We start from the raw sequence: 26,736 nt of genomic DNA on the forward strand, positions 1-26,736 counted from the left end.
CCTGGAAGAAAGGCTGGTGGCACATGGAGATTGTTCATTTGGCTCTTCTTGTGCAAACACATTAAGATACACTCTGGAATTACATGCCTTTATACTAATGCTCTTAATTTCTGTCTGCTCAGCAGAGAGGAAACACTCGAACTTGAATTAGGGATTTTCTTTGGATACTTGTTTTAGTCAAATGGGATGGCTTTCCACCAGAATAATAAAAGCAGCAGGCTAACAGCACTTAACACACACACACACAATTTCATCTGAAAGTACCAAAGTGAACAAGAAGGGGAAACACGGGGAAATAACTTGCAATATTAACAGCTATATGTGTCATCTGTCTTGATACTTAAGAAAGTACTGGCTGTAAAGCCATATTTTGGGCTGAACTGCATTGTGCATAAATACAAGGAAATTCAATCACTTCTTTATGAATAATGATTATGCTTATTCAAAAAAAAAAGTATTTAATAGTTCCAGGTGAGAAGAGTCTTTTTCTTTTCTAAGACTTACAAGTGAATTAATTGTCATTCCTAAAATGATCAATTAAAAAGTTAAGTCATTAAAAACAATTAGCACTTTTTGCCAGACAAATATGATTCTGTGATTCTATGCTCAGACTGCCTCTAGCAATAATTAAAACATAGCTGTAACTTTTTAGCCAGTAAAACATCCTGCAAACACAATAACCACACCTGGTAGCTTGTTATTCCATTGGGGTAGAGAGGAGATTGGGGGTCCTGCTTCTTTTCCCAAAAGGAAGCTCAAGTTTATATCCAATCAGGTAAAAATTACCTTGCAGCATGGGATGGTTCATAAAAGACACAAAGACCTTTCCCCCTCGAAAGGCTGGTTTCATCTCGTGTTATCACTGGGGAGACGCTAATGGCAGTAAGAGCCTCTATTAACCTCTTTCAAGAGCCTCCCCAACTTTTATGTTTCACCTCTGTGAAATGGCAATGACAACACAATATTGCTGCCTTCCACCCTCTCTCTTACCCATTAATGAAATGTTTTTCAAGGCCAAAACATCAGTGGGGAATCTACTGCTTTCTGTGGCTTTGAAAATTTCCTCTCTAAACTGCAAATTATTTTGGAGAAGAGTTATGTTTTATCTAGYGACAGTTAAGAGTGTCAGGGCCTCTTGTCACTAATGGAACATAAATAATTAAGCAGATGATATTGTTGCAAACTCCATCTGCACTGGAAAACTCTTCTACATAGGCTAACAGGGATGCCGGGCAAACCCCATCCCACAAAGGGTCTGCACTATGGTGGTGCTCAAGCAATCAGTATTGCCCAGGCCAGTCTCCCTACCTCTCTGAGCTCTGCAGTAGGCGAGGAAGAAGGATCCTGGTCCTTGTATTTCTTCTGGATCTCTTAGGCAAATGCTTTCTGCCAAAAAAGAGGCAGGAATGGACACACATGGCTGTAGAAAGAAGGGAAGAAATCACAGGTCTATGCTATGAACATGTCTTACAGMTGCAGGGGAGCATAGAGGAGGAGGAAGCTGTTCTGAATCTCGCAGTCCCTGGGCTGTATGAGGCAGCTGGGGAAATYTAGGGCGAGCTTTGTGGTTATTTGTGGTGAAACGTCTGGTATTAACATTCCACAGGATGCAAAGCTGCTACCTCCCTGCAGTCKTAAGTTCATCTGCTCACCTGTGGTGACATCAGGCAGCAATCACTTAAAAAGTGCAGTCCAGGTAGCTGCTATGGATGTTAATGAGGACTTGCAGCTTCATCCAAATGCCAAGAGCAGGATCTGCAGAGAGCTGCCCAAGCACCAGAGAGAGTCCAGAACGCATGGAGCATGGGAAGAGATGGAGACATCCCATGTCCCAGGCCCTTCTGCTAGGAGACAGGTTTCAGCACCTCACCCTCTGCTAGAGTGACAGCCTGTGGATGTTCCTGTCATGCAGTCAGGGTTAACAACCAGAAGGTTTCTCCCTTAGAGCACTCAGCAACACTACATACAAATGTGCCCCATGCATTATTAATCCTTCTGCAGCAACCGGCAAGCGACAAGACAGCTGTCAGTCCAATTTGCATTTCAGAGCTCTTCCCTCCAGCTACTTCTTGGGGCACGATTTAAAACTGACATAGTCCATGGGATGCAGTGGCCCACACTTCGGGGCTGGTGAGCAATTATTTGCAAGGGTAGTTGCAGCCCCCAAAATATCACCAGAATCAGCTTTGCCTAAGGAAAACTGGAGGATGATTTTGTTATGAAAAGTGAGGGTTGTTTTTCCTCTCAGCTAGGTTGTACCAAAGGCAGGTGGTGGTGACTCCCACCAACTTTGCTACGGTCCTTCTCTTGCCCTTCTGTTTTTGAGGACTTTTCCATAAAAGATTACAGAAACCAAAAAAAAACCTCTGGGATTATAGTTTCYTCTCTGTTTCTGCAGTGAGGTAGCTACAGCTCCTCTCAGGTCAGTSTCAGATTGTGGTTGTGAATCTTTCCATATAGCCCTAATACAAGGGATAACGTAAGCAATACCCCAGCTATGGCTCATGGTAGTTTTGTCCACAGTAGCTGGATCTGCTTTCGCCCCAGAGGAGCTGAGGAAACCCAAGAAAACATCTGGCCTCTACCCTGCTTCCTCTATTACATCTTGGTGGGAGGGTTATTATACAGACTCAGCACAGCCCTGTTCTCTAAGTACTTAAGGTCAGGATTAGAGATCTGACTAGAATCATGATACTTTCTGCTTACAAAAACTCACGAAATGCCTGCAGAAAGCAGAGTAGAAAGTAGCACAGCCTTCAGACTACACTGACAACTTATTCCAGCAGCAGARCAGCCCTTGAGATAGACAGCTGCTCCCCTAACAGGCTGGTTGGTTTCCTTAGAGTCTCTGAAGCTTCTAGAGCTCAGTTTATTTCCCCTGTATTGAGTTGGGCTAATGTACTGTGTCATACAGAGCTCTCAAACAAGGCCATGAGTTTTTTTAATGTAGAGAAGGCCTGATTATGATTCATTTAATACAATGACTTGGGATTACAATGTGAGACTCCTATCATCCATTTAGAGTATCACCTCATGCTTACAGGCATATAGTACCTAACTCTTGGGTGCCAATGGGTTGTACCACAATGCAAATAATGAGGAAGTCACCTTAAAATTCTCACACTGAAAACACACAATAATACAAYTTTCCACTAGGCCTTGTTTATAGCACAGTGTTTAGCTATAGGTAACCATATTCTTCAGAAGGAAATAAGGAAAAAGACAAAGCTGAAGTTAATAATGTGGATGAAACATCTCTCTCAGGCTGATGACTTGATACATGACAGCACTTTGATCCTATCAATCAGAAAACAATTTGATTGCAGACTTTTCTTCTGGGTATTATGGCCAGAATTATACCAACATTCAAATCTAAACAAATCTATTCTAGGCTCAAGTATTATTTATTCACAAGCTTTATTATTCTGTTTCATGGGGAAATACAAGGACGGCATCTCATTAATGAAAGGAACAGAAAGTTTTCTTTTTTAACACTATGAACACAGTAGCTCTGCAACCAGGGCAATGTTCAAAACACTGAATGTACCTGCAGATATTAATGTGGCAAGGGAACATGCCACGCACTCAGTGAGAGATGACAGCACACAGATAAAATACTAATCCCTTGTTATCAACTCTAGGTACCAGACATGATGCAATCATCAGAAATTCTCAGTAGAAGCTGGCAGTACCAACAAAAGGTTCATTTAGGGTCAGTAAAAATTCCTGCCTCATTTGCTTAAGCATTTAAGCAAGTGTTTTGAGACTTTCCAGCAAAAGTTTAAGTAATTAGACTTAGTCACACAATAACAGTGCACGATTGTTTGAAACTTAGAGGTTCTAAGGTATTTAGACACTAAAATCTATGGATTTTCAGGAAAAAGTATCCAGCATCTTTGTCTAAATGTCTTGCTAGATGCAGAAATGCATGTCTCTCTGAAGCCATATGTCTCTGCTCTGGGAGTTAAAATGATGTGTAGAATCAACAAGTTAGGAAAATACTTTATTTGAATATTAAATCACATATTATCTCTCTATTTATTCTGACAAAGGATAACAACATTTTATATTCCCTTAAGGTATGATAATATACTTAGAGAAAATTCATGCTAGATATAATAGGCCTTTGTTATGTTCTTTGCATTAATACCTCCATATTCAACCATTCTGCTGTTATACAAACCAGAAAACAATAATAACAGAAAGGTGGCTTGAGAAAAACACAAGCTTACGACAATGATTTGAAAATGCTTTAGATACTTGCCAAAAGCATATTTCCTRTTTATCACCAGAGGAGATGCCTTTCAATTCAGCTACAAGAACAGACAACATCTATATCTCCAAGAGTTACTTACACTGTGGTCCATCAAGGTCACTACATGGATGGTTCATTGAACCTGAGTGGCAGATTAAGAAAGGTTGGAATGTTCACTTTCAAAATTTAGAGCTGGTAGTAGTAATTACACTGGGATTTATCCAAGATGGGGAAGTTACACACTCCTCCAATAAGAAACTATCCCATTTCTGGACTTTACATGCAATTATGTATTTTCAGTACAGCATGAACTCTAGATCTTTACCTTTTTATGTGYGGATGTAAATTCTTATGGCAGAGGTAGAAAAAGGTTGGAGGATGAAATCAGGACTCAGTTTACAAGAGGCAGAATGATGTGCTGGTTACATCCTAACTTGAAAAGTAGAAAAGCTAGATTTTTTTTCCAGCAACATGTACCTATTTGGCAGTTGACAAACTGACTGGACTTTCCTAGGCTTCATTTTCTTCATATGTAAACTTGGTTAATCAGTAAAGAGAATAGATGAAACCTTTCTTCATCAATGTTGGTAAGATGGTTTGAAGGCTTCCTACTCAAAAAAGACATCTTTTAAAAGGAATCATTAACGGTGTGAAAGTGTGTGCAGAAGGGTAACCATGTGTAGGGAATGGGTGCTGGATGTGCCAAGAGCTGCTCATGTTGGCCTCTTCAGACACCCTAAAACCAGTATTTCACTTCTGTATACCAATGCCATCACTGCAAGCGCTGTACTTTCCCAGAACCACATCTCACCACCCTTTCCACTCCCATGCTAACGAATATCCCTTTCTCTTTGAGGGTGTTCTCTTCCGACCATTTTAATGTCTTCAGTGATCCCAGCCAGGGACATAGAACTAAAACAAAGAACAAAAGCATGAGCCTTCATTTAGAGACATAATCTGTTTAATAAATATGACTGTAAAAGCAATAAACAATAGCAATTATACATTACACTACATTGTCTTTAACGAAGGGGAAAATAAGATGAAAAAGTACATCAAAAAAAGTAATTTTAAAATTAGAAATAGTTCCAACACTATAAGAAAACTTTTTGATTGACTTACTATAAAAATAAGTTGGCTAATGTTGGACTTCTGTGGGGAGTATTATACAGTTGCTGCCAGAACCTTCCCATCTTTCATAAAGCTGTAGTTGCAAACACAATAGCAAAGCCATACAAATTGCTACATTTCTACCTGCCTCCAGAGAACCTACAGAAAAGGAGAGGACTGTTGTGTGGTTGTCCGTTCAACCATAGGCCTAATGTCCTTGCATTCAGTACCACTTCTTTTTCTCCACCACCAAGGAGACTGATCAGGCTCCATCTCCAATTTATGAGAGAGAAATACAAAACTGTCTCTTCCCCTTTGGGATTTCAGGCCATTCCACCAATGCTGCTGTATGCTGCCTTTGACTTAGGCTACTACATGCAAAAACCTTCCAACAAAATACCTGTGCATGGAGAATCAGAGAGCCTTCCTGAGCATGCTACGCTCATCAGGAACCAGCCTCTATTTGCCCGTGCTCAGTGCACTTAAATGAATGTATTTAGGTTGTCTTTACCTCTTTGCACATCAGACCCAAATCCTCACGCTCGGTCTACATGAGTTAGGTTAGACCTCAAAAACTGTGAAAGACCTGGTGTTCGGATTCAGCCAACACCCCGAGCTCCACGAGGATGTGCACAAGCTGTGCTGAGGCTGCCTCCTGCCCCACACCGCCTACATGCACGTGCAGTGTAAAACACAAGTGTACCTTAGTGATAAGAAACAAAACCTCATACAGGACAGTCCTGTTGCGGGGGGCYTGGCATACACATGGGCAGGCTCAACCCAAGCCCTGCTTTATTCTCCCTTCCTCTATCCAGAATGGTGGCAGTTGCATGTCTGTGACCAAGGAGGTTTGCCAAGAGAAACCACATGTAAATTTTTCCTTGCTCCCTATTCCGTGGCCTAGATGTCTTCCAAAAAGGACAAGCCTTGGGGAGACTCCCAAAGGGCAGAGATATCCCAGGATTTCCCCAAACCCACACATCATCACTAAAAGTTGCTGAGGACTTCATTAGGGCTCAAAGTCAAATTCAAGGTGTAATGCTGGTAGGAAGTGCAGTGTAAGTTCATGCTGGCAATAACCTCCTCAGGGTGCAGCACTCMCAGAGCTCCCTGCCCGTGGTGCACGCTGTTTGTTGGGCCCAAGGCCAGGGGGCAGAAGGCCTCACCTGAGCAGTGCTACCACACGGTACCTGGGTGGTGCACGCTGTTTTGTTGGGCCCAAGGCCAGGGGGCAGAAGGCCTCACCTGAGCAGTGCTACCACACGGTACCTGGGTGGTGCACGCTGTTTTGTTGGGCCCAAGGCCAGGGGGCAGAAGGCCTCACCTGAGCAGTGCTACCACACGGTACCTGGGTGGGAGCCAGGAGGCTGCTGAGGGGCCCCATGTCCCGTGGGCCCCCCTGGCGTCTGTGCGGCCTGAGGGTGGCAGCTGCAGCTTGAGGAAGGAAGGGCAGAGTCCAATCAAATACATAAACCAAACTGACCCAAGGATATTGTCAGTGCCTTTAAACTCCACTGTGATTTCTTGTGAAAGTCTGCTGGGGCGGCTAGCCCTCCCGCAGCCCAAAGTGCTAAAAGAGAAGTTAAATCTATAGCCAAGAACCCTTAACACTCCCTCCCAACTGCCCTGACCCTCCCCAAAATCCCAGTCTACCCTTCCCTGTAAAGAAGAGATCCCCATGCATATTCTTGGCCTATATCAATTATGAATTTCCTACAAATTAGAGACAGATAAGAAAAAAGAGAAGTGGAGAGGTGAGGGCAAGAACCATAGGGGTGAATAGTGGTATCGTTTCCCCCCTCCCAACCCCCACTAAAACTGAACACCTGTACAATGCATTTCCACTATGGTCTGGGATAATGTCCACATGCACAGGCTTAAAGCTAAAAACCCTTTGTCATCTGAAGAATTAAAAAGTCTGAATGCAGTGAGCTCTCTTTTTTTTTTTTTTTTTTTTTAGATATACATATATACCGGTGTCCTCAATTCAACCATTTACATAGGTAGGGATTTCTTTTGTGCTCTGGGGCTCAGCAGCTGTGGAAATACTTCCTGTGGAGAAACAAAAAATAAGAGTCAGTAAATAGCAAATGTGTTTAGCCAGGGAAGGAGCCGCTTAGAGGTATCACCCTGCTGGCCTTTGGGATTCAACTGTTCCAGACTGACACGTTCTTCCCAGAAATGTTTTCTTGATATTCAAAACACAGAAGGTGATGTCCTGTTCTTTTGCTAATGAAGCTGATTCACCCACGTTGAACAGCGTGGGGAGAGGCCAGAGCAGAGGGGTGGAGGGGCTGAGCTTCTCAGAGGAAAAGTGCTACTCGTTTGCAATAATAAAGTATCAGAGATTTCACAAATCACCTTAAGCTTTGTCTTTGCAAAAGAAGAGCCTGAACTGTTCACCTCCAGAATACTGAAACTGTGTTTTGTGCTGCCAGGGTTTGGAGAGAAAACAAAATCATCCAGCAACCTTCATTTAGATTGCAAAGGTCCCTGAATGTTAGTCAAAGGGGTGAGAAACTTGGCTTTTGAACAAGCATACAAAAGAGAAACACCCAATTACAGTCTTTGTTTTTCCTCAGGAAACAAAATTCATTTAAAAAAAAAAAGAGATTGCTGTTTTCCAGAAACAGATGAAGTAGTTACACAGAAGCTTGAGCAACCCCAGCATTTTCTGATCTCCTCAGACCTACGTTCARATCTTTTCATTTTGTCAATTCAGTTTCCTCATTTTTCTTACTGCCAGGGTGGGGAAACACTCTTAGGGAATTTGTTGAACTGATTCCGCATTATAGTGAATTGAGTCCTACACATTCACCTTTCGAGCTTGCTGATGCAGTTACAAAGGATAATATTATACTAAGGATAATATTAAAAATCCATTTCTGGTTCAATACAGTGTCCTGCTGGACCAGGTAGAGCTGAAAAGCCCACAAAATGATGGCTACCGTATAAAGTCAGAACAGCTGCACCAAACAAATTTCATATAGTTCAGCCTCTCCACAAAAATAGACCATTTACATCTAGAGGTTTCAAGGGGTCTAACTAGTTCCGAACACTAGTAAGAGCTGTTCTGAAGCCACCCTGAGTGGGGGTCACAGGTAACTGACTGTTGTTGCCTCAGTCTATGTGACCAGTTACAACGTGCAGTTCCCTGCCATTTCCACCTTTTGGACAATGTGAACCATGATCATTCCATTCCTTAGGAAGCTCAAAGCCCATCTAATTCTGGGAAAGTGTCTTTTTAAGGCCTGAAATTGGGTGTTTCTCCCTCAATCTCTTACATCAATTTTGCCTTGGAAACTTCTGAGGAATTAAAAAAAAAAAAAAAGTTAAAGTTTAAAATTTAGGACCCACCGCTCCGGGTCTTTGCTTGAAACCTCTTGGTGATCCACAAGCCTTTTGGAAGTCCTCTGTCCAGACTACCTTGGTTGCATTTCCTTTCCTTGGGCTCTGGACTGTGGCCTGGGGTTGCTCTGTATGGGGAACACCACATGGGAAGGTTGGTCCCCTCACTCCATCCTATGTTTTGCTARGCAGGGTTGTGCAACCGTGTATACTGATAAATAGTTGCTAAAAACCTTTCAATAGATACCTGGTCTCGGTGAACCCGTGAGGAGAGAGCAGCACAGATGGCAGTGGAGAGATGGTTTCCAACTCAGATATCAGTTTCATCAAGAGACTTTTTTTTCCCCAGGTTGTTTTGCAGGCCCCTACCTTAACATATCACATTCCTCTTTTAATCATCCTTCCCCTTATTTCCTCTCTGCAGTAGCTACTACACCAAGCCTGCTTCAGGAAGGAGTCTCTTACAATTTAGGGATATCCTCATGTGAGATGAAGCTGTGCAGCTAAGATATCTCAGTGAAGACTTTGCTTGTTTCTGTCTAAGCCAAAACAGCTATTATCCTAAGTTTCTTTACTTGCAGGAGTAAAGTGCTGCTTCTCTGGTCTGGGTCTGCAGAAGTGTCATCTCAAAAGTGAGGCCAGCAATGCCAGAGCAAGCTGGCCTTACTAGAACATGTCCCCAGACTGACACATCCCTGTTCCACTTCAACAACCCTGGTGCTACTGTTGTCAAGATAACAACAATCACACAAGCATGAACAAAAGTACAAGAGATCCAGGGTGCTTGCTCCAAGCCTGTTCACGTTAGCTCCTATTCCTGTAAGGCTCCTGCCTTACAAATTTTCAGCCACAGAGGCCTGTGGAAGAATTCCGCCTGCAGGCAATCCCATATGTCTAGTGCAGAGATCCCCACATCTGCTTTCCTTCCCCGAGAAGCAGTCAGGCTAGCATTGCTGTTGGCAGCAGGCTTTGGCAGAGCACAGTGGAAACATCAAACAATATTCAGCTTTGAGATCTGACTTACCGAATCACCTGCTCACCTCCTTTTTCCAGGTGAGGGTGGTGAAGGGTCTCCTAGGCAGGACTGAGGCGTGGGGTTTAACCACACAGTTACACCAGCTCCAGCAAAATAAATTAAATGCTCTGCTAGCGCAARTTAAGTGAAGCGAGAGTACAGCATTTTTGAGAAGAGGAGGGGATCTATAGAGCAACTATAAGAGGGGAAAAGACTAACGTTGTTCTTCTCCCTATCATCACATAGCTGTGAGGGACAGGGGAGAGTTAGCAAGGTTTCCTCTAGCAAAACTAACACTGCAGCAGAAGAGAATGGGAGAGGAGTGAGCAGAGAGATGAAGAAGAGGGAGGTTTAGGAAAGGGTTAGCCAGTTATAAGTCATAGGCTGACCAGCTGCAGGATGCTGCAAGTTATTTACCTATGGGCTGGATATCCAACTTCTCATCTACTAGTTGCTCAGGGCTCATCAGCTCACTTTGAGGGACATTAGGTATGCTTTCCCTCTGACTGACTGGACTGACCATCTCTTGATCTTTTTCATTCTGCATCTGTGCATATATATTAAGGCCAGGAATCTTCCTAAAACATCAACAGAAACCATCATTGTGGGGTACTTTGGCAGATGACGTAGCATTAGCCTTTTACAAACCAAGAAACAAATCACCRAGAAAAAGAAAACCCAACAACACAAAACCCCAAAAACTCAATGAAAGATGAAAATGCGGAGAGGGAAATGGCTCAGAGAGGGTCATACCTTTTGAACTTGTAAATTACAAACACAGCTAGTCCCACAAAAACCACGGAAAGGAGCATCAGCATAGCTGAACCACTGTGGCTGGGAGTGAGGTCCACGAGGGGAGCTGCAAGAGACGGGGAGAATATTAGAGCCATCACCTTGCTTGCTAATAAACAGTTGTTTAACTATTTTGCAAGGAATATTGACATATTTTAYTAGGCCATAGAGTTGGGATTATTGTTTGTTGGGTTGGAAACATTGTTTGTTTGTTTGTTTTCTGAGGAGAGGAAATAAACATGAAGAGTAGATTGCAATGTGTTGGCCACAATTGCCACTATTTTTTTGTCTTTCTCTGGTGTGGCCAGAACAAAAATGACCGAGGTGTGAAATGTGCCAAGTTCACTATGGAAACTGTGTTCCAGTGAAAATGCACATGTTTATGTACAACCCACTCACAGAGTCTGGCTCATTTCTGCAGTTCTACCTAAAATCCATAGCAGGTCACTTTAGACAACTGGCACTCTTCTTCCTTGGGGCTCCCTCATGGCAGAAACTTCCAATGACCAGGTACATAAATAGGGAGAAAAATACATGTGCTCTGAGGCATGAGAACACACTCACAGACACATAGGCCTACGTACATGTATGCGTGCCCAGACACAAACATATATGTGCTGAGCTCAACATGGAGCTGAAGGGGCTGAGARCAGAAGGGATGCTGCAGACTGGAGCAGCACCTCTGCTAAATCATCTGGATTTAGGGAATGCTTCTGGTGCTAGCTTGTATGTACCATTTCTAGGCTCCCCTGCACTTTTTTAAAAATTTAAGGGACTCAATTCCAAATGCAGAATCCTTTTTCTTCCTTGACARCCCAAACAATTGTGTTCAGCAGCAAAGTAAATCTCTTCTTTGGCATTTAGTCAAATTCTGAACTATTCCCAAGTTCTGAYGTCATGAAATAGGGCATGTCAGGGCCCTATATACAGGAAATCAAGTCATGCCCTCTGCAGCTTCATAAGGAATAATATTCCCTCAAGGCTTCACTAGCCACTGCCTGGACTTTTTGCATATTGGGCAGCCTAGGGTCAGTTTGCATTCCTACTCATATTTCTGCATGAGACAAAATCCTGCAGCATTCCTATAGACACTGTGAGGCTGGTTACAGTAATCACTCACGTCTCCCCAGCAGCTGAGAACAACAGAGTCTACCTTGCAGGACAAATGACTGTTTGCAGCTACCACAGACAGAGAGTAGTCATTCCTGGTGTGTCAGTAAATACAAATGAGACAAGTATTTTCAATAGGCACAAAGAAGGTATCTTTGTACAGTGTGYTTGAGCTAAGCATACCCTGCTCTGGTTTGAGCTAGCAAGAAACAGTCCAGTGTGTGCCCGGAGACCACACAGTCCTTTAGCCTGGCAGCATGTCACACTCACAGACCCTGGCTTTCAGCTCACAGTGCAGCACRTAACGTTTAGTAGCCCAGTAAAAACGCTATAGCACCTCTGCTAAATATCTGGTTTTGGGACTGGAGCTAACTGGGTTTCATCCAAAACAGAGCATGGGCTGGGCAGCTAGAAGCTCTCAGCTTTCCTTCAGCCAATGTGCCCGAAGTTCTTCTGCAGGAGTTACTGTCCTGCACATGGCATGAAGCTTGGATCCAAATTCATCCTGCATTAAAGGCAAGGCTGGAGATCTAACCGTCATCTCTTTCCATTACATAAAAACAGAAATGTCCCTTCAAGTAGCAAGAGATAAAGATGAACCTTTCTCCATTAGGTCCACTGAGATTTTTCCTAGCAATAACTTATTAGAAGAAGCCTACAAAATCTCCAGGGCCAGAGAAATCAGTTCCAAATACTCTTTCAGGATTTGATCTTTACTTTAATAAATAAACTGATCAAAAGGCAAAACAATCATGAGCATTTCCACAGTAAATACACAGAAACAAATTTCAAAAGCAATGAGCAATTTGAGGTAACTCCACAATTGAAGCACAACTTGATAGGTAGCAAATAGGCTCCTTCCCCGAGACAGACACTGAGCATTTTCTGAAAAATCAGGTTCCTTCAATATACAGAATAATAGGCCGTTTTTGAAAACCAAAGCCAAAGATTGTTTCATTGATAAGAACATTAACGTAAAATACATATGAATGAAAATCTTAAAAGCAAAATAAYGATATTATTCTCCAATACTGGCTTATCATTAATTTTATACAATAAAAAAAAAAAAGGCAAACTTAAATTGATTGCCCCAAACTTCTCTTTTCTTTAGAGATTAATCAGCTATACTTGTCTCTGCTTTTATATGTTTTTGGTTCAAACATATCTAAAAGCGTATCTTCATCTGTTTTAGCTAATGGAAAGTATAAGCATGCAGCAGTATTCCTAGGCAGATATTCTGCTTAGGAAACATGAAATACCACAAACACCAAGGCTTTCTTTTAGGCTTATTTAAATGCAGTTGCACTCTATGCTTTCATAGCAATCTCTTTTTCCTTTTCTCTATAGATAGGTCAGCATGTGGGCTGACACCAACAAGAGTATACCTGCTCATACTACAAAAAGCTTTTTGAAGGGCAGTTCACCAGTACAGTGAACTGAAGCTCTTTTGTACGTTAGCAAAAGAAGGTGACACCAGTTGATCAGGATTATTAGCACTTGCTGGATAAAAGGAATTCATAAAAATCCTAAGCATGCATATGGCTGTTCCTACTCCTGCAAGAGTTAAACAGGGCCTATACTATGAAACAAAGATTTAATGATACCAAATACAGACAAAGGACATGGGAGACCTTTCATTCCCATGGGAGACAGATTTAGTTAAAGGCTGAATAGCCTAAGCATGAGTGTTTGCACAAACTTGTGTGCATGTCTGTTTGTGTGTCCTTTCAGACTGCTAAACAACTTCTGAATTATGCTCTGTTTCTCTGGATTTTCAGTGACACCAGAATATAAGAAAGTCTCCAGCACTCACCAATAACCTTTGCACCCTATGATCCAGGCTGAATATGTCACAGTTGCTGMCTAGCTATTGAATATTTCAGAGGCAGCCCAAGAAGCACACACACTTCCCCTGCTACTCAGGTCACCTTTCCAACAAGAACAGCCACCTCTCRCACATCAAGCAAACAAAAGGATTACATGCACATGACACTATACCTTTTCAGCATGACAAAGAAAAGCGGGGTGGAGTGGGCACCTACACAGAGTTGTTACTGTGCCATGGGAACAAGAAGTGCTTAGAGTGCCCCTGCTAGCTAATGGCTATTAGCTAATGTTAGCTACAACCATCAAGATCCGTGCTGCTGATTGCGCTGCAGGTGACCAGAGAGGAGATACTCACGATGGGGATACTGACCTGCTGTTAAATGAGCAGCATGGACAAGGATTCGAACCCCTGGCTTCAGGTCAAATTGGACCAAATTTTGGTTCAGTTTCTGGATCACTCTTTCTGAAATCTAAGGAAAAGAAAAAAAAAAAACAAATGCATTTGTTTCTTTACCATCGCTTTAAACTGCCAAAAGGTGGGTAGGAAGTGGAGCTGTCCAAAAAGCAAAGGTTTTGCAGAGCACAAGACATCCCCAGACTTTCAGAGCACAAATTACTATCACCTTACAAGGGAGTAGTTTGTGAAGAGTTAGAAAGGATTTATATCAACAGGATGCATCTGTTGTACCTCTCCAGGAGCAGCCCAGTAAGGTAGGGGCATTAAACCTCAAAGGAACAGGACTAGAGCATGCAAGTGCCTGCAGAATGAGACAGTAACAGGACACTGGTGAACTGCATTTACTACTCAAGAAAAGAGAGGCATTYCAATCATTAACAAACTTCTGCTCAGAATAAATGACTTATTTTCCCCTGAATGGTCAGCTTTATGACTTTAGTGCATGTTCACATCACATGTSATATACCTGGATCAGAACCTGCTTGCACTGAAATTTAAATCCTAAAACCAAGCTTCATTTAATCCAACCCTAGTTTTCAAGCGATCTGCTTCCTAATCCTTAAGCACACACTTAAACCAGCTCAAGTCTGAACATATCTATACTGTTGACTGACTACAGAGTGCATTTGGATTAAAGTGCATGTTGTATTTATTTTTAAGATCTACAGGTTATCCTGGCAAAACTCTGATGACAGCAATAGAGCTTGAACAAAAATGAAGCAGACTATTACTCCTTAAATAAACCAAGAGAAAAGACGAGCATTTCCTGAGATGACATCACATAAAATCTGTATTTGTATAGTAACAAAGTTAGGCTTTGGCCCAATCTGTTGATAAGCCATCTGTTCTTGAGACCGTTTGCTCATGCACACTGGGCTACTCTCTCCACATCACCCTCAGGTATACCCCAAAAGTTTCTGGTAGTTTGCTATTAAAAGCAAAGATTCAAACAGGTATATGAAAGAATGAAAACTTTTAGACAAGTTATTGACAAATAGCTGTGTGTATTTTGTATGTTTGTTCTCTAGGTGTGGGTTTTTTTTTCCTCTTCTTACAATGGTGAATAATTTTCCACTTTAACCTATCCACTGCTTTGAGTGTTATATTATTAGGGATAGGTGGTTGTCAAACTGGAAAATGGAAAACTGAAAAAAAAATCAGTCCTCCTTAACACGCAGTTGCTGAAAATGTGTTTTTACTGCCATATCAAGCTCAAAAGCTCAAAAGGAACCACACAGTAGTGCTCACTGCTTAATTTAATTTGGTTTAAATAAATCCTTATTCCTTCTTGAAGATTAATGAAAAAATGTCAGAAAAAAAGAACATTCCAATAATTTTACACCATCTTTTTCATGTTCTTCATTTTTGTCTACTCGAGTTATTTCAGTGAATGCTATCCAGATATGATTAGATGTTCCCTGACTATCATTCATCACAATATGAGATTTATCTGCCTCTTTTATTTTTTTAACATTCTTAATGGTTCTTTCAATACTCTGGGCTTGTATACTTCATTTCTGGCTTCTGATCACTTGAATAGGTGCCTTTGGTCCAATATCAATTTGGCAATAAGTCTTAGACACATTTTATTTATATTTTTAATATGTCTCTTTTAAGTTTACATTTTTTTTCCATGGATGCCAGAATGAGCTATAAATGTATTTCTTCCAAGAGCAAGAATAAATACCACCTGCTTACAAAGATCCATCTGCTGAGCTCAGAGCAGCAGGCTTGGTGACACAAAGCTATGCAATGCATAAAGAAAGCATGGGAAGCAAATTATATCCCTCTAAGAACTTCAGCATATTAATAGCTAAGACTGTCTATTATAAAGAGCACCTCATCACTAAAATTGGAGCAACAGATGCTGATGGATATGCTGCAAACAAGATGGCTTATAGAAGTGAAGGGAGAGACATAATCCAGGCCATTTCCTGCCCCAAATACGATTTAAAACTCTCCTCCATAGTCCTGTAGGAATTAAGTTTATGCTTTGCACTTTGAGATTTGAATACTTCAGCGGCAGCTAAGCCTTTAAATAAATAAAAAAAATAAAATAAAATAAAAGAATGGCATGACAGCAAACTGAAGAAAAGAGCAAAACACATCGCATCATCCTCTTTCCCATTGTGATGGCTGCACACCATGGTCTGGGAAATGGCAGAGGCAGAACCACATGTGATACCCTCTGTACATGGACTGGCTTAATACACGACATGTAAGTACAAATGCAGCTAGTGAATGTAGCATCTACTACAATCTAGGATCTCAGATCGGTTTTGTGGAGGATTTGGGCAAAAAACAGGAGAAGAGAAGAACCTAGTCGGCATGAGATGAGCACAGAACTACAGCAAGAGCATGGACCATGGTTATAGCTGTGAGGTGCTGGGGCAGYCTTCCAACAGAGATGCTGAGAGCATCAGGGAAAGTTCAATCAGTTTGCTGGCTGGCAAACTGATGGTCCCAGTGATAACAACTGCTTCAAAATTAATTCTGATTATCAGCTGAGATCAAACAAATATGACTTACTAAACCTGATCCTTTTTCATCTTRCAACATTTCCTGGCCCTGGTTTTCAACTTCTCTGTCTTTCCTGACATAGAGCATGTGTGTGAAATGAGGATATAGATCCTGGTTCCCATTACATATTCATTCCCTAGATAAGCCAGAACTTGGTTGGAAACCATAACATATTAGAAYTGGAATAATTTAGTTTGTAAGGGAGGCTGCGAAGTCACGTGGTCCATCCTCYGCACTCAAATCAGGGACAACTTTGAAGTTGGAGCAAGTTTAGAAAAAAGGGGTGAAATGTGTTGTTAGTTTCTACAGGTTTGTTAGATCATACAGTACAGCAGAAGTAGGTCAAAGGGACTACTAGAAAGAGTAGAGGGAGCAAAAAAGTAGGGAAAATGAAGAAAGGTAGAGGAAAGCAGTCACAACTGACATTTATTACTACTGTATTSCTTTAATACCTGGTCATGAATGAGGAGCTGAAACCAGGCTGCTCTCTCAAACCATCAGCATTTCACCAGAAACCTGAAATGTCATTCTCATCTCCAGCATTACACAAAGRGCCAAAGAAAGCTGTGGCTCTTCATGCTGCTCAGAGCACACAGCATATTTCCTTGGTCCATAGCTTTTTGAATAGGGTTTTCCAAAATCTGAACAAGTCTAAAATTTAATAACACAGCCTGAGGTCTTCAGGAATGCCAGAAGTTGTTATGTGAATGAGACATCTGCCTTCTGCAGGCAGCACTGAAAATTCCTGACATCCGTTTCTGAGGGAAGAAGAGATGCATTCAGATATGTTTTAAAAACATTTTGTGGTACAATGTTTTCTTATCCCTTTCCATATAAAGTCAGGCTCTCTTAGGAACAAAAATACACACAGTGCACAGTGTAGAAAGAAGGAGAAATGACAAATATATTTCTCTACTTCTAAAATTGATCAAAAATATAATCTGTAAACAATGGCTTATAAACCTTCAGTATCTGAGGCTAAAGAGAAAGTTACAAAGAGTTAAACACCAAGCTCCATACCACCAGAGTAAGTTGGTCCTTTTTAATAATAATAATGTTTAGCTCAGCCTTCTCTAATGGTCCAATGTAGATCTGTGAACTACAGAGCACTCAGGGCTATCACCCTGAGCCTGAAAAAGTGGAGTTTCAGACTTTCTTATTCTATCAAGTTTACACCTAGCCCTGAGAATCAMAGGCTAAATCACTAGGCTAAATAGACTTTAGGCTAGGAGTGGCTCTGACTCTTGCACAATTTATTTTCAATGTTAACAAAATGCGTTTGATGCAAATCTCCATATGAAGGATCTGACTGCCGCTAAGAGTGAAAGATAAAAAATTGTGCACCCTCCTTCACGCCTGTACTCAAATCACTAACATAGACTCTTTTTTCCTAAAAAGAAGAGGAGGACACATCTCTACTCTTGCCTATTTCATAAATATCTGCATAACGCTAATTGAACAGCTGGACCTTCAGCTGAGGAACAGGTAGGCCTCAGAAGTGTCCGCACTCATCTCACATTCTGAGAGATACAACTAACTAAAGATGAAACTTCTTAGAATAGCAGCCTCCTAATTTATAGTCTTGAAGAGTCTCCCCTATGAAAATAATTAGCTTTCAGAATTAGTTTTGGTCCTTAACTGAGCCTCATTGACTTTATCTGCTTCATTTGCAGAATTAAGCATGATGTGCAAAAATAATTCAGTAATAGAAACCATTCTTCATGTATCATTTTTTCATCAAAGGACACATAATGAATAATAATGACAGACAATTTGTGAGGAAAAAAAATATTCCAATTTAAAACCAGAACAAAACAAAAATTAATTTGGCCTCTTTTAGCATTTTGTCAGAATTAGGACTGTGAAARAATCTTGTGCTCTAAGAAACAAAATATCACCCAGAAGGGCATTTCCCCATATCTTTATTGAATTTTGAAACCGCTGGTATAAATTGGTTTGGACTAATTGAATGTGATTCAACTATGCCTGCATGTACCAGCTAAGAATCTAGATTAACTTTATAGATACTATGTAGGGATCTCAGCTAATGAGTGCTACACTTCTATTCAACTCATTGGGTAAATCAATAAATAACTAAGGAAAGAATTATGCACATTGATTGGAAGGAAGCAACTCRACCTAGTATTGCAAAAGTGAATCAGGAGTTGGGACAACTGTGAATTACTTAAAACTATTCCACTCACTCTACATAACCTTGGTTACTTCATGTGAAGCTTCTGAAGTGCACTTGATATAGTACTGAAAAGATCATGAACCCTCTACCCTCCACTGATTTACAGGGTCTGTGAGGAATTTCTTGTGATTCTTTAATGAAAGATGCTAAGTAATTTTAAACTGCCATAGGTATCCAGAGATATCTGGGTAAAATCATGCTCTTTTTGCTAAACAACATTTTAGTGATAGGCAAATCTTAAATATATCAGAGAATAAAAGGCAAAAGAAAGAAAATATTCTAAAAACACTAATGGGCAGGTCAGAAAAAGATGTAAATAATGATAAAAGAAACTAGATCTGCATTAAAGAAGTTCAAGATATATAAACAGGATGGACTGAACTAGATTCCTGAATGCCTAACTCCACAGTGCTGAATTGGCAAGAGTTATTTCATCTCTCTAGTTCAGCACTGCTCATTTTATATTCATTCATCCATGTTATTTCCCTTTCCTTTGGCTAGATACAGATACTGTCCACAGCTACAACATGTTGAGCATTTGGCTATGAACCAGCTGGTGTTGCCATTTGCCAAGGACTCCATCAAGCTTGCTACACTGCTGATAGCTCTTTCAAAGGAGAAGATTAATGGCCTCAAATATAATTAGTTAGTTGCTACTGCAGCTATTCTGCATTCTGCTTTTACACGGTTATTTTGAAAAGCCCAGATAAAAGGACACCAGTAGAGAAATTGAGAGAGAWAGATGAAAACACTGAAACCTTTATTTGATATCAATACATCTCTTCAGAGTTCTGTATCTTACTTGATATCAACRCATCTCTTTAGAGTTCTATATCTTCTGCTTATATCTCATTTGACTTAATTCCTAGGCATTCTTCCACTGTTTGATAAAACAAACAAATAAAAATAAAAACAAAAAGAGATGCAAATTTGTGAAATGCATAGATAAGAAGAATCTCCTTCATACACAAAAGATTTGAGTGTGAAAGATTTGATTTGTAACTATGTTTATTCCACCGCCCTCTGTTGAGTTTGGAGAACAGTTTCCCACTGTGCATTCAGAATGAATTGGATTAGTGCTAAAAATGACTCAAAAATTATTTTTAATGTCACTAATTAGGGGTTTGTCTTTCACTGAAGAGAAAAAAAAAATCMGTGCTTTTGAAGCTGGCAGATCAGAATTCTATAATCAAATTCATTAGTCAAAGGTGTCCATCAGGATGGTGTAACTCCACCACCAAGTGGCAGTGGCAGTTCGAGTTGGCTGTTTTTGCAAAACTGGGGCAGGTTGGTGTGGTTTGGTGATGGTGCAATGACAACACGCAAATCAAGCAGCAATATTTTACAACTGCCCATTATTTCTACATTCTAAGCAGGTTGGTAGTCTGCCCTAAGTTGCTGTGAAATGAAGCAGTGGAATCAAGTGAAAAAGAAAAAAAAAAATGCCACATTCTGGTCATGAATAAAAGATTTTTTTTGCATATGCAAAATCTTTTGGGATTCTGCAAGACAAAAAGGCCTTTTCATTTTTATGAGGTTGTGAATAATAAGCTTGCACTGACTACATAAAGTAGACTGGACAACGTAACCTGAGGTCCTCAAGAGCACCATGTTTATACACTTGATAGAATTGTACCATGCTGTATATTGAAGAAATCCCCAGCCTCACACTACCATTTTTTTTTTAAGTTGTCAAGAGCAGTTAGGCAGATTTAAAAGGACATTCACCTCCTATGGGAAGTATTAGGAATACAGAGTTCACATTTGTAAATGTAACCTGCAAACAGAGATGACAACTATTAGTACTGTAGAAAGACCAAAAAAAAAAAAAAAATGGGGCACTTAAATGAGAATAGTAGAGCAGCTCAAGGAGAAAGTGACATTAATCATCTGACCATCCACACTCAACAAGAGCATGAGACACAAATGCACTGTCCTAGCAGAAAGGTGAGACAAAAAACACATATATGTCAAGTTTAATGAAGTCCATAAGGCAACTAACATACTTCCGTACCCCCACAATTCTGTATCCAAGGAACAACTTACTAGTGTCACAGGACAGTATTACAATCTTCGACAAATGAGGAAGTATGACCCAGAGTCTGCACAGATGCCGGACATCTAGCTCCCTCAAGTCAAGGAAATTACATACCTAAAAAACGCAGAAGAACTAGAATAGACTGCCTGCAGATGCAGAAACTTTAAAGGCTTCATATARGGTGATGTAGTTTGAAGCATATCAGCTACTGCTTCTATCAGTTTTCCTTTCCTCCCACTTCATAAGCGTCCTCCAGCCTTGCTGTGCTAGTGAACAAGAGCCCATGATCTTTRTACTTCCCATGTGATTTACTTGGCTTCTCTCTTTCAAAGCCCTCAGAGGGTCCACAACTTCTGTTCCTGTACCTGGCATGTTAATACGGTGGTTGGAGGGCTGTACCACCAAATCTACATCATAAAACCACAGGTAAATAGAGTGACTTTTGCAAGCTCTAGTGAAAGAGAGGGCTTATTCTCCCAAAAACTGGGGCCTACAGTATGCAAGCTTGGGGCCAGTCTTTGCTGTACCATTTGGCCAAGCTTAGCGTTTGAAAATGAGKTTTTTTTTTTTTTATCCTCTGATACTGAAACAGAGTCTTTTGCAGTTTATGAACATTATCTTTTCTGATCTCCATCTGATTTATTCCAACTACAAGTTTTCCAGCACAGAAATTGTTTGACGCTGTTTCTAGAGGGACTCACCACAGGCTTTATGTKTTGAGGGCAGCTTCCCTGTGTGATATGATATCATGGAAAAATGAAGCTGTACAATTAAGTACCTCCTTGATAAACCCTGTTCCTTTTCAGTGTTTGTGCTTTCATTTTGCTCCTCTTCAGTTCCAAATTCCACTCCCAATTGCACAACTCATACAGAACTATGACTCCTTTGGGTGTGCACCTGCAAACACACCAGCTCACTCACATGTCTCTGAATAGCTTGTTGCTTGTTTGCAAATAAAGCAGAAGATTTGTGTTCCTACAGAGGATCTGTAGAGAGAACACCATACGGGAAGCACCTAAGAAGCAACTTAATGTATCATAAGCAAATGTGTCCACTCTCAGTACCCATCACAGTGGCTTTTGGCACAAGAAGGAGCTGTTGAATGGGCTCTGAAACACTTTGGGAAGGGACTAGTGAAGCATCACTTTTCCCAGACCTTTTGGGACTTTCCTTAGGTCAGTTCCCCAAAAAAAAATGCCATTTTCTCCTTTAATAATGAGAAAGAGGAATGTATTGTCCAGAGACTAATAGGAACACTTTCTGATCATCTTCATGAAAGCAGGAAAAATCCTTGTCCATAAGAAACAGCTGGCTGCAAATGGGTAAATAATTCTCTCTCTGCTAAGATTACCAGGTAGACCCTGCAGGATGTCACAGAAGTTGCTGGAATCCCACTGAAAATGACATTTCTTCTCATGCATAAGAAGGGGCTTGACAGTCAGGGCTTCCTTTCTTTACTGTTAGAGACACTCCATTTTTTATGAGGGGAAAAAAGAGAGGGATGAGGAGAGAGGGAGGAATTGGCAGAATACAGTAAGCAGCTGAGTACCAGAGGAAGCAGGTCAGCTGTAAATTTGATGGTTTATGGACTGCCTTCTTTGCCAATTTGTGAGGGAGAAAGGGAGGAGGAGAAAGATGGAGAAAGGGGAGGAAAGGTTTTGCAGAGCAGTAAATTTCCATCATTTTTGTTTATTATATGGGTGGAGGAAAATTGCAGAGACAAGTCATTTATCAAGAAAAGATGATGGCTGAGGATGCTGAGCAAGGGAAAGCACAAATATATGGGTGACCTAGTGGTTTGAGGCCCGTTGCTCAGTTCGCTAACAAGGCTTTAGACTCCTGCRAGATGCAATTGCAACAGTCAATTATAGATCAAGCTGAGGAAAGGGATATTAAAAAAAAAGCACACTAGGAATGGGGAAATAATTCTGACACATTTACTGATGAGAAGACTCTACTCATCCATAACTTGAGGGGCAAATCTAAACACAGAAGCTAAACTCCTTCTGCCATCCAGTGGGGGAACTAGCATCCTGTAATGCTGAGRATATGGACATAACATTGAGGCTGAGATTTGCAAACCAATGACATCTTCAGCACTATGTGCATATAGGTTACATCCAAACATGCTACCTCTGCTTAGGCCACTAACACGGTAGAGAGGCAGAGATTAAGTACTCCCCTCAGGGCTAATAATCTCTGTCCCTGGAAATGAAGGTAATAAGAGCTAAAGCACATATATGTGTGTGTGTGTGTGTGTGTATACATATATATGTATATATATATTTTTTCCAGCATGGTCTTTTGACATCTTTTSACATTTTGACATGATCTGACATAATTATAAGAGGTCTACGTTGGAGGCAGGACCCTTTCAGTGTTAAGGGAGATACAGCTTTCCCCTTTGCCATAGATTGCTTCAGCCTCACTAGACTACCTGAACTGCACAGTTGACTTTATGAAGAGAACACTCAACATCATCCAACCACTGCTTTAAAGTCAATGTTCTCATCTGCACCCAGACTCTGTCTTCCACTTTCTTTTCACATTTGACAGCCTCATAAACYTCAGCTTACGAAGCTACTCCAGAACACCTTGGCAGGAATCATCTCCCAGATCCTTTCTACTCTCTTACTACTTCACAAAGTAGAATAAAACTTGTAAAGGAAGAAGACATCGAATCACAGAAATTGATGACAATTTACCATTACTGAGGAATTTCAAATGTGAGTTTCCACTCCTAACTACAGCTCCAAATCCTGTGATTAGTTTTAACCTGTCGTGAAAAACACATACACATTCATAGATACATAAATATATATTTCTACAAGAAATAGACACAGTACCTGTTCTAAGTCTTCTGCTGTTCTTTTATTTTCTCTTGTGGCATCTTTATATGGTAAAATGAAGAGCTCAGCAGATGTAGGCAAACCAGGAAGCAGTGCGACCAGAATATGCTTGCTTGAAATACCTGTTGCCTGATACACAGAAAATTAATAGGCACATGAATAGTGGGATAATGGCACTGAATGCCAACAACTTTTTTGCTAAGGCATCACAGCATTTTTACAAATTATGTAGGGTAGAGCTTGTACTACAAGAAGAGTCTTGTTAAAATCCACTGCAGGTGAAAAGTTAGAGACTAATGATTTCCCAGCCTAAGCTATATTATCATGTTCTCCAGTAAAATACGCAAGGCCCTAATGTCAAAAAGCATGTTATCATGCTAAAAGACATGATAAAAGGAACTCCTAAGTAAGAGCCCTGTCTGATAGTTTTATCTAAATTTAGTCATGTAAAAGTTATCTGTCTAATGCAAGCCCGTCCTGAGGTTGTTTAGTCRATGGTAAGAAAAAGCAAATTAAAGGACAAGGCACAAGGGCTGAATTTCACTTTACAGTTGTGGTTAGCCAAAACAGAACTTMAAAGCCAACTTATGTTGTTTGAAGAAGGCCAAGGAAAAAGAAAATGTTTCAGATTTGAATCCACCAAACCAAAGAAATTCTTATACTTCATATCCAAGTTAATGGGGATTATTATTATCGTTAGGTAGCTTCAAACTGTTTTTTTTTTTTTTGGTCATTTGGCTAAAAATCTTCAGCAACAAGCAACCAGATTGGATCTGAAACTCTCTTAAACACAACATTAACCAAGAATCAGGAAAACCCCAAAACAAAGATCCACTACCAATCCACCAACATCACTTCCAGGGTCATCTCTGTTAACTTGTTTTAGCTGCTGTTCCAATGACAATTATACTGTGGACTTTTTTTTTTTTTTGGTCAGAAAAGGAGCTTCTTGGTCGTTGAGAAGGTTTGTTGGCCAAAAGAAAGTTAGTTTGTCGAGTCTTCTTACGCCACTTCTCTATGTTATAAAATAATTTTAATTTCAAGTTTGATCTAAATTTTAAATTTCCACATGCTAACTTTAGTAGGTCATCCTGGAGTAGGGAGGAGGGAAAGGGAAGAGTGCCCAGCTATAGCAGCAGACCACAGCAGCTGAATGCAGCAGAGAAATTTGCCTGTATAATGCAGCTCAGAATCCTCTCAGACACTAAACCAACCTAAGCCTTATGATTTTTCCTCTTCCAAGTTCAGAGGCCAAGACTTGAAACAGCTGCTTATTGGAGAAAACAACAGAGGAAGGACACAGGGAGGCAGTGAAACTCTGATTAAAAATCTTCATCAGGTAATTCTGTAGCACTCACACATCACTGCTGCCAGCAGGTCTTTCTTGACAAGAACAGACCAGGGAATAGCATGTGGACCAATGAGAACGAAACCCTTTCACTGCATGTCCAGGAGAAACATAAGGTTTTGTGGTTGTTTTTCAGTAGGGATTTAGAAAAGAATTATAATGGTATAAAGATCTCATATAGTCTTTCTGTGTACTATATGAAGCCAGGACTAGCATTATTTATGTATGAGTGTTTGATCTAAGAAGACAAAAAAAAAAAAAAAAAAAAAAAAAAAAAAAAAAAAAAAAAGACACAGAATTACCATATTAGAGAAGGTCTTCATTTTCTGAAGCACAGAATGATATGATTATCTGGAAGCTTTTTGGATAATCTGTTCATTTCATTCTTGTCTCCTTTATTGGAAGTGGGAGACAGGACTCAAAAAATCAATGATGTGAGGAAGTGATTATGATTGTAATACAAAAYATTCTATTTTGTGATAATCTGAAATTATCCCTGCTTATCGAGAAGATTAGATTTTAGTAGAGAACTATATTTTCTTATGCAGAATTTTTACCCTAGCCTATGGAACTCTAATAAAGAGCATAATCCTTTAATAAATGTTCATAAAAATTCTATAGCACAGTTATAATTTCCTATTGAATTATTTAGTTATTAAACTTCTTTTCATACAGTGTATTTAATTACTGTAGAAATGTACTGGTTTCCTCCTTAGTTTTTATACGAACTTCTCACAAAGGCTTGTTTAAAGTGAATTATTTAGGTATAGAAAGAGAGGCAATTAGATATCAAAATATCTTTTTTTTTTTTTTACTCAACTCAAATAATAAAAAGCTACTTTGTGTTTTYAGTACTCTGCTACGAAATGTGGCCTTGGTATTGTGGTTTTATAATCCTTACTTCATGGCTTGATTTTGTTTTATTGAGTTGTTTATGCTCTGTAAGCTCATCCTGAAGATAAMTGCATCCTTGAATACTTGATTTGGACATAAACAAGTCAAAAGATTACAGAACAAGCTCCAGAAAAATGTTTTTTTTTCCCCTTTTCCTTTCTTTCCTTTTCTTTCCTTCCTGTCTTTTGAGGAATATGAAGAAAAAATCTCAGAAACAACCCAGAGAGGTTTTCTKTTTTTCTTTTTTTTGAGGTGTGGGTGCTTTTATCTTTTATTCAATGAATACTCCTCAAATTTGAACACAAACTTCCACAAAGACTGGAGATGTTATTAGCAAGGTCATTGCAGCATCATCCATGTAAAGCAACTGGGCAGGCCACGTGCACTAATGAAGTGCCCATAAACCCATTTCAAACATTTCCTGCCATTATAATTCCTGCTGAGCTGAGAAACCACAGCCATCTCTTCTACCTTTGCTCAGCCTCTCAGTTTGAAACTGAAGCCTGTAGCTACGTAACAATATTTTTACAACATTCTGTTTTACCATTAAAGAAGAAACTTCAGGGCTTCTTCATGCTGATGGACAAAATGTCATCCAGTCCTGATCCATGACCCTCAAGCTACAAGCACTTACTGTGGAGCTCTTTTCTGTACTGAAAGTTGTCTGCATTTTGGTCTCCYAAGTCTCTTACATCATATTTGTTATTCCACTAAAATAGCCTTACTTTCCACTGCTGTATAGGAATAGTAGTAAAATTAGTAAGAACAGTGCAGTAGTGAAAACTTCTGTACATCTATAGATAGATTTGTGTGTTCACTATATGCCCTCTTTTTCAGAAATATTCCACATAATTCCTTGTTATTAAAAATACAAACTGAAGGCATCAGATGGTCATAGGATGGGATAATTCCCTGTCTAAAATGTAGGCATCTGTCTCAGACACTTGCCAACTTACTTTTGCCAACTTACTTTTATAGT

At 40.2% G+C, this 26,736-nt stretch overlaps 1 protein-coding gene across 1 annotated transcript in view; it reads right to left on the reverse strand.

The window, feature by feature from the left end:
• Window positions 1–7,302: 7,302 nt before the first annotated feature.
• Window positions 7,303–26,736, reverse strand: part of LOC112957051 (VPS10 domain-containing receptor SorCS1) — a 269,061-nt gene continuing 249,627 nt past the window's right edge. The window contains exons 23-27 of the mRNA XM_026050581.1: window positions 23,513–23,644; window positions 13,828–13,927; window positions 10,482–10,587; window positions 8,723–8,841; window positions 7,303–7,417 (exon numbers count right to left, since the gene is read on the reverse strand). Coding sequence (XP_025906366.1) covers window positions 7,353–7,417; window positions 8,723–8,841; window positions 10,482–10,587; window positions 13,828–13,927; window positions 23,513–23,644 — 522 coding nt within the window. The 3' untranslated portion in view covers window positions 7,303–7,352. The remainder of the gene's footprint in view (window positions 7,418–8,722; window positions 8,842–10,481; window positions 10,588–13,827; window positions 13,928–23,512; window positions 23,645–26,736) is intronic.

This window comes from Nothoprocta perdicaria, unplaced genomic scaffold (assembly GCF_003342845.1).
Source record: "Nothoprocta perdicaria isolate Ctin4 unplaced genomic scaffold, notPer1 scaffold_7, whole genome shotgun sequence".
Taxonomy (NCBI): domain Eukaryota; kingdom Metazoa; phylum Chordata; class Aves; order Tinamiformes; family Tinamidae; genus Nothoprocta; species Nothoprocta perdicaria.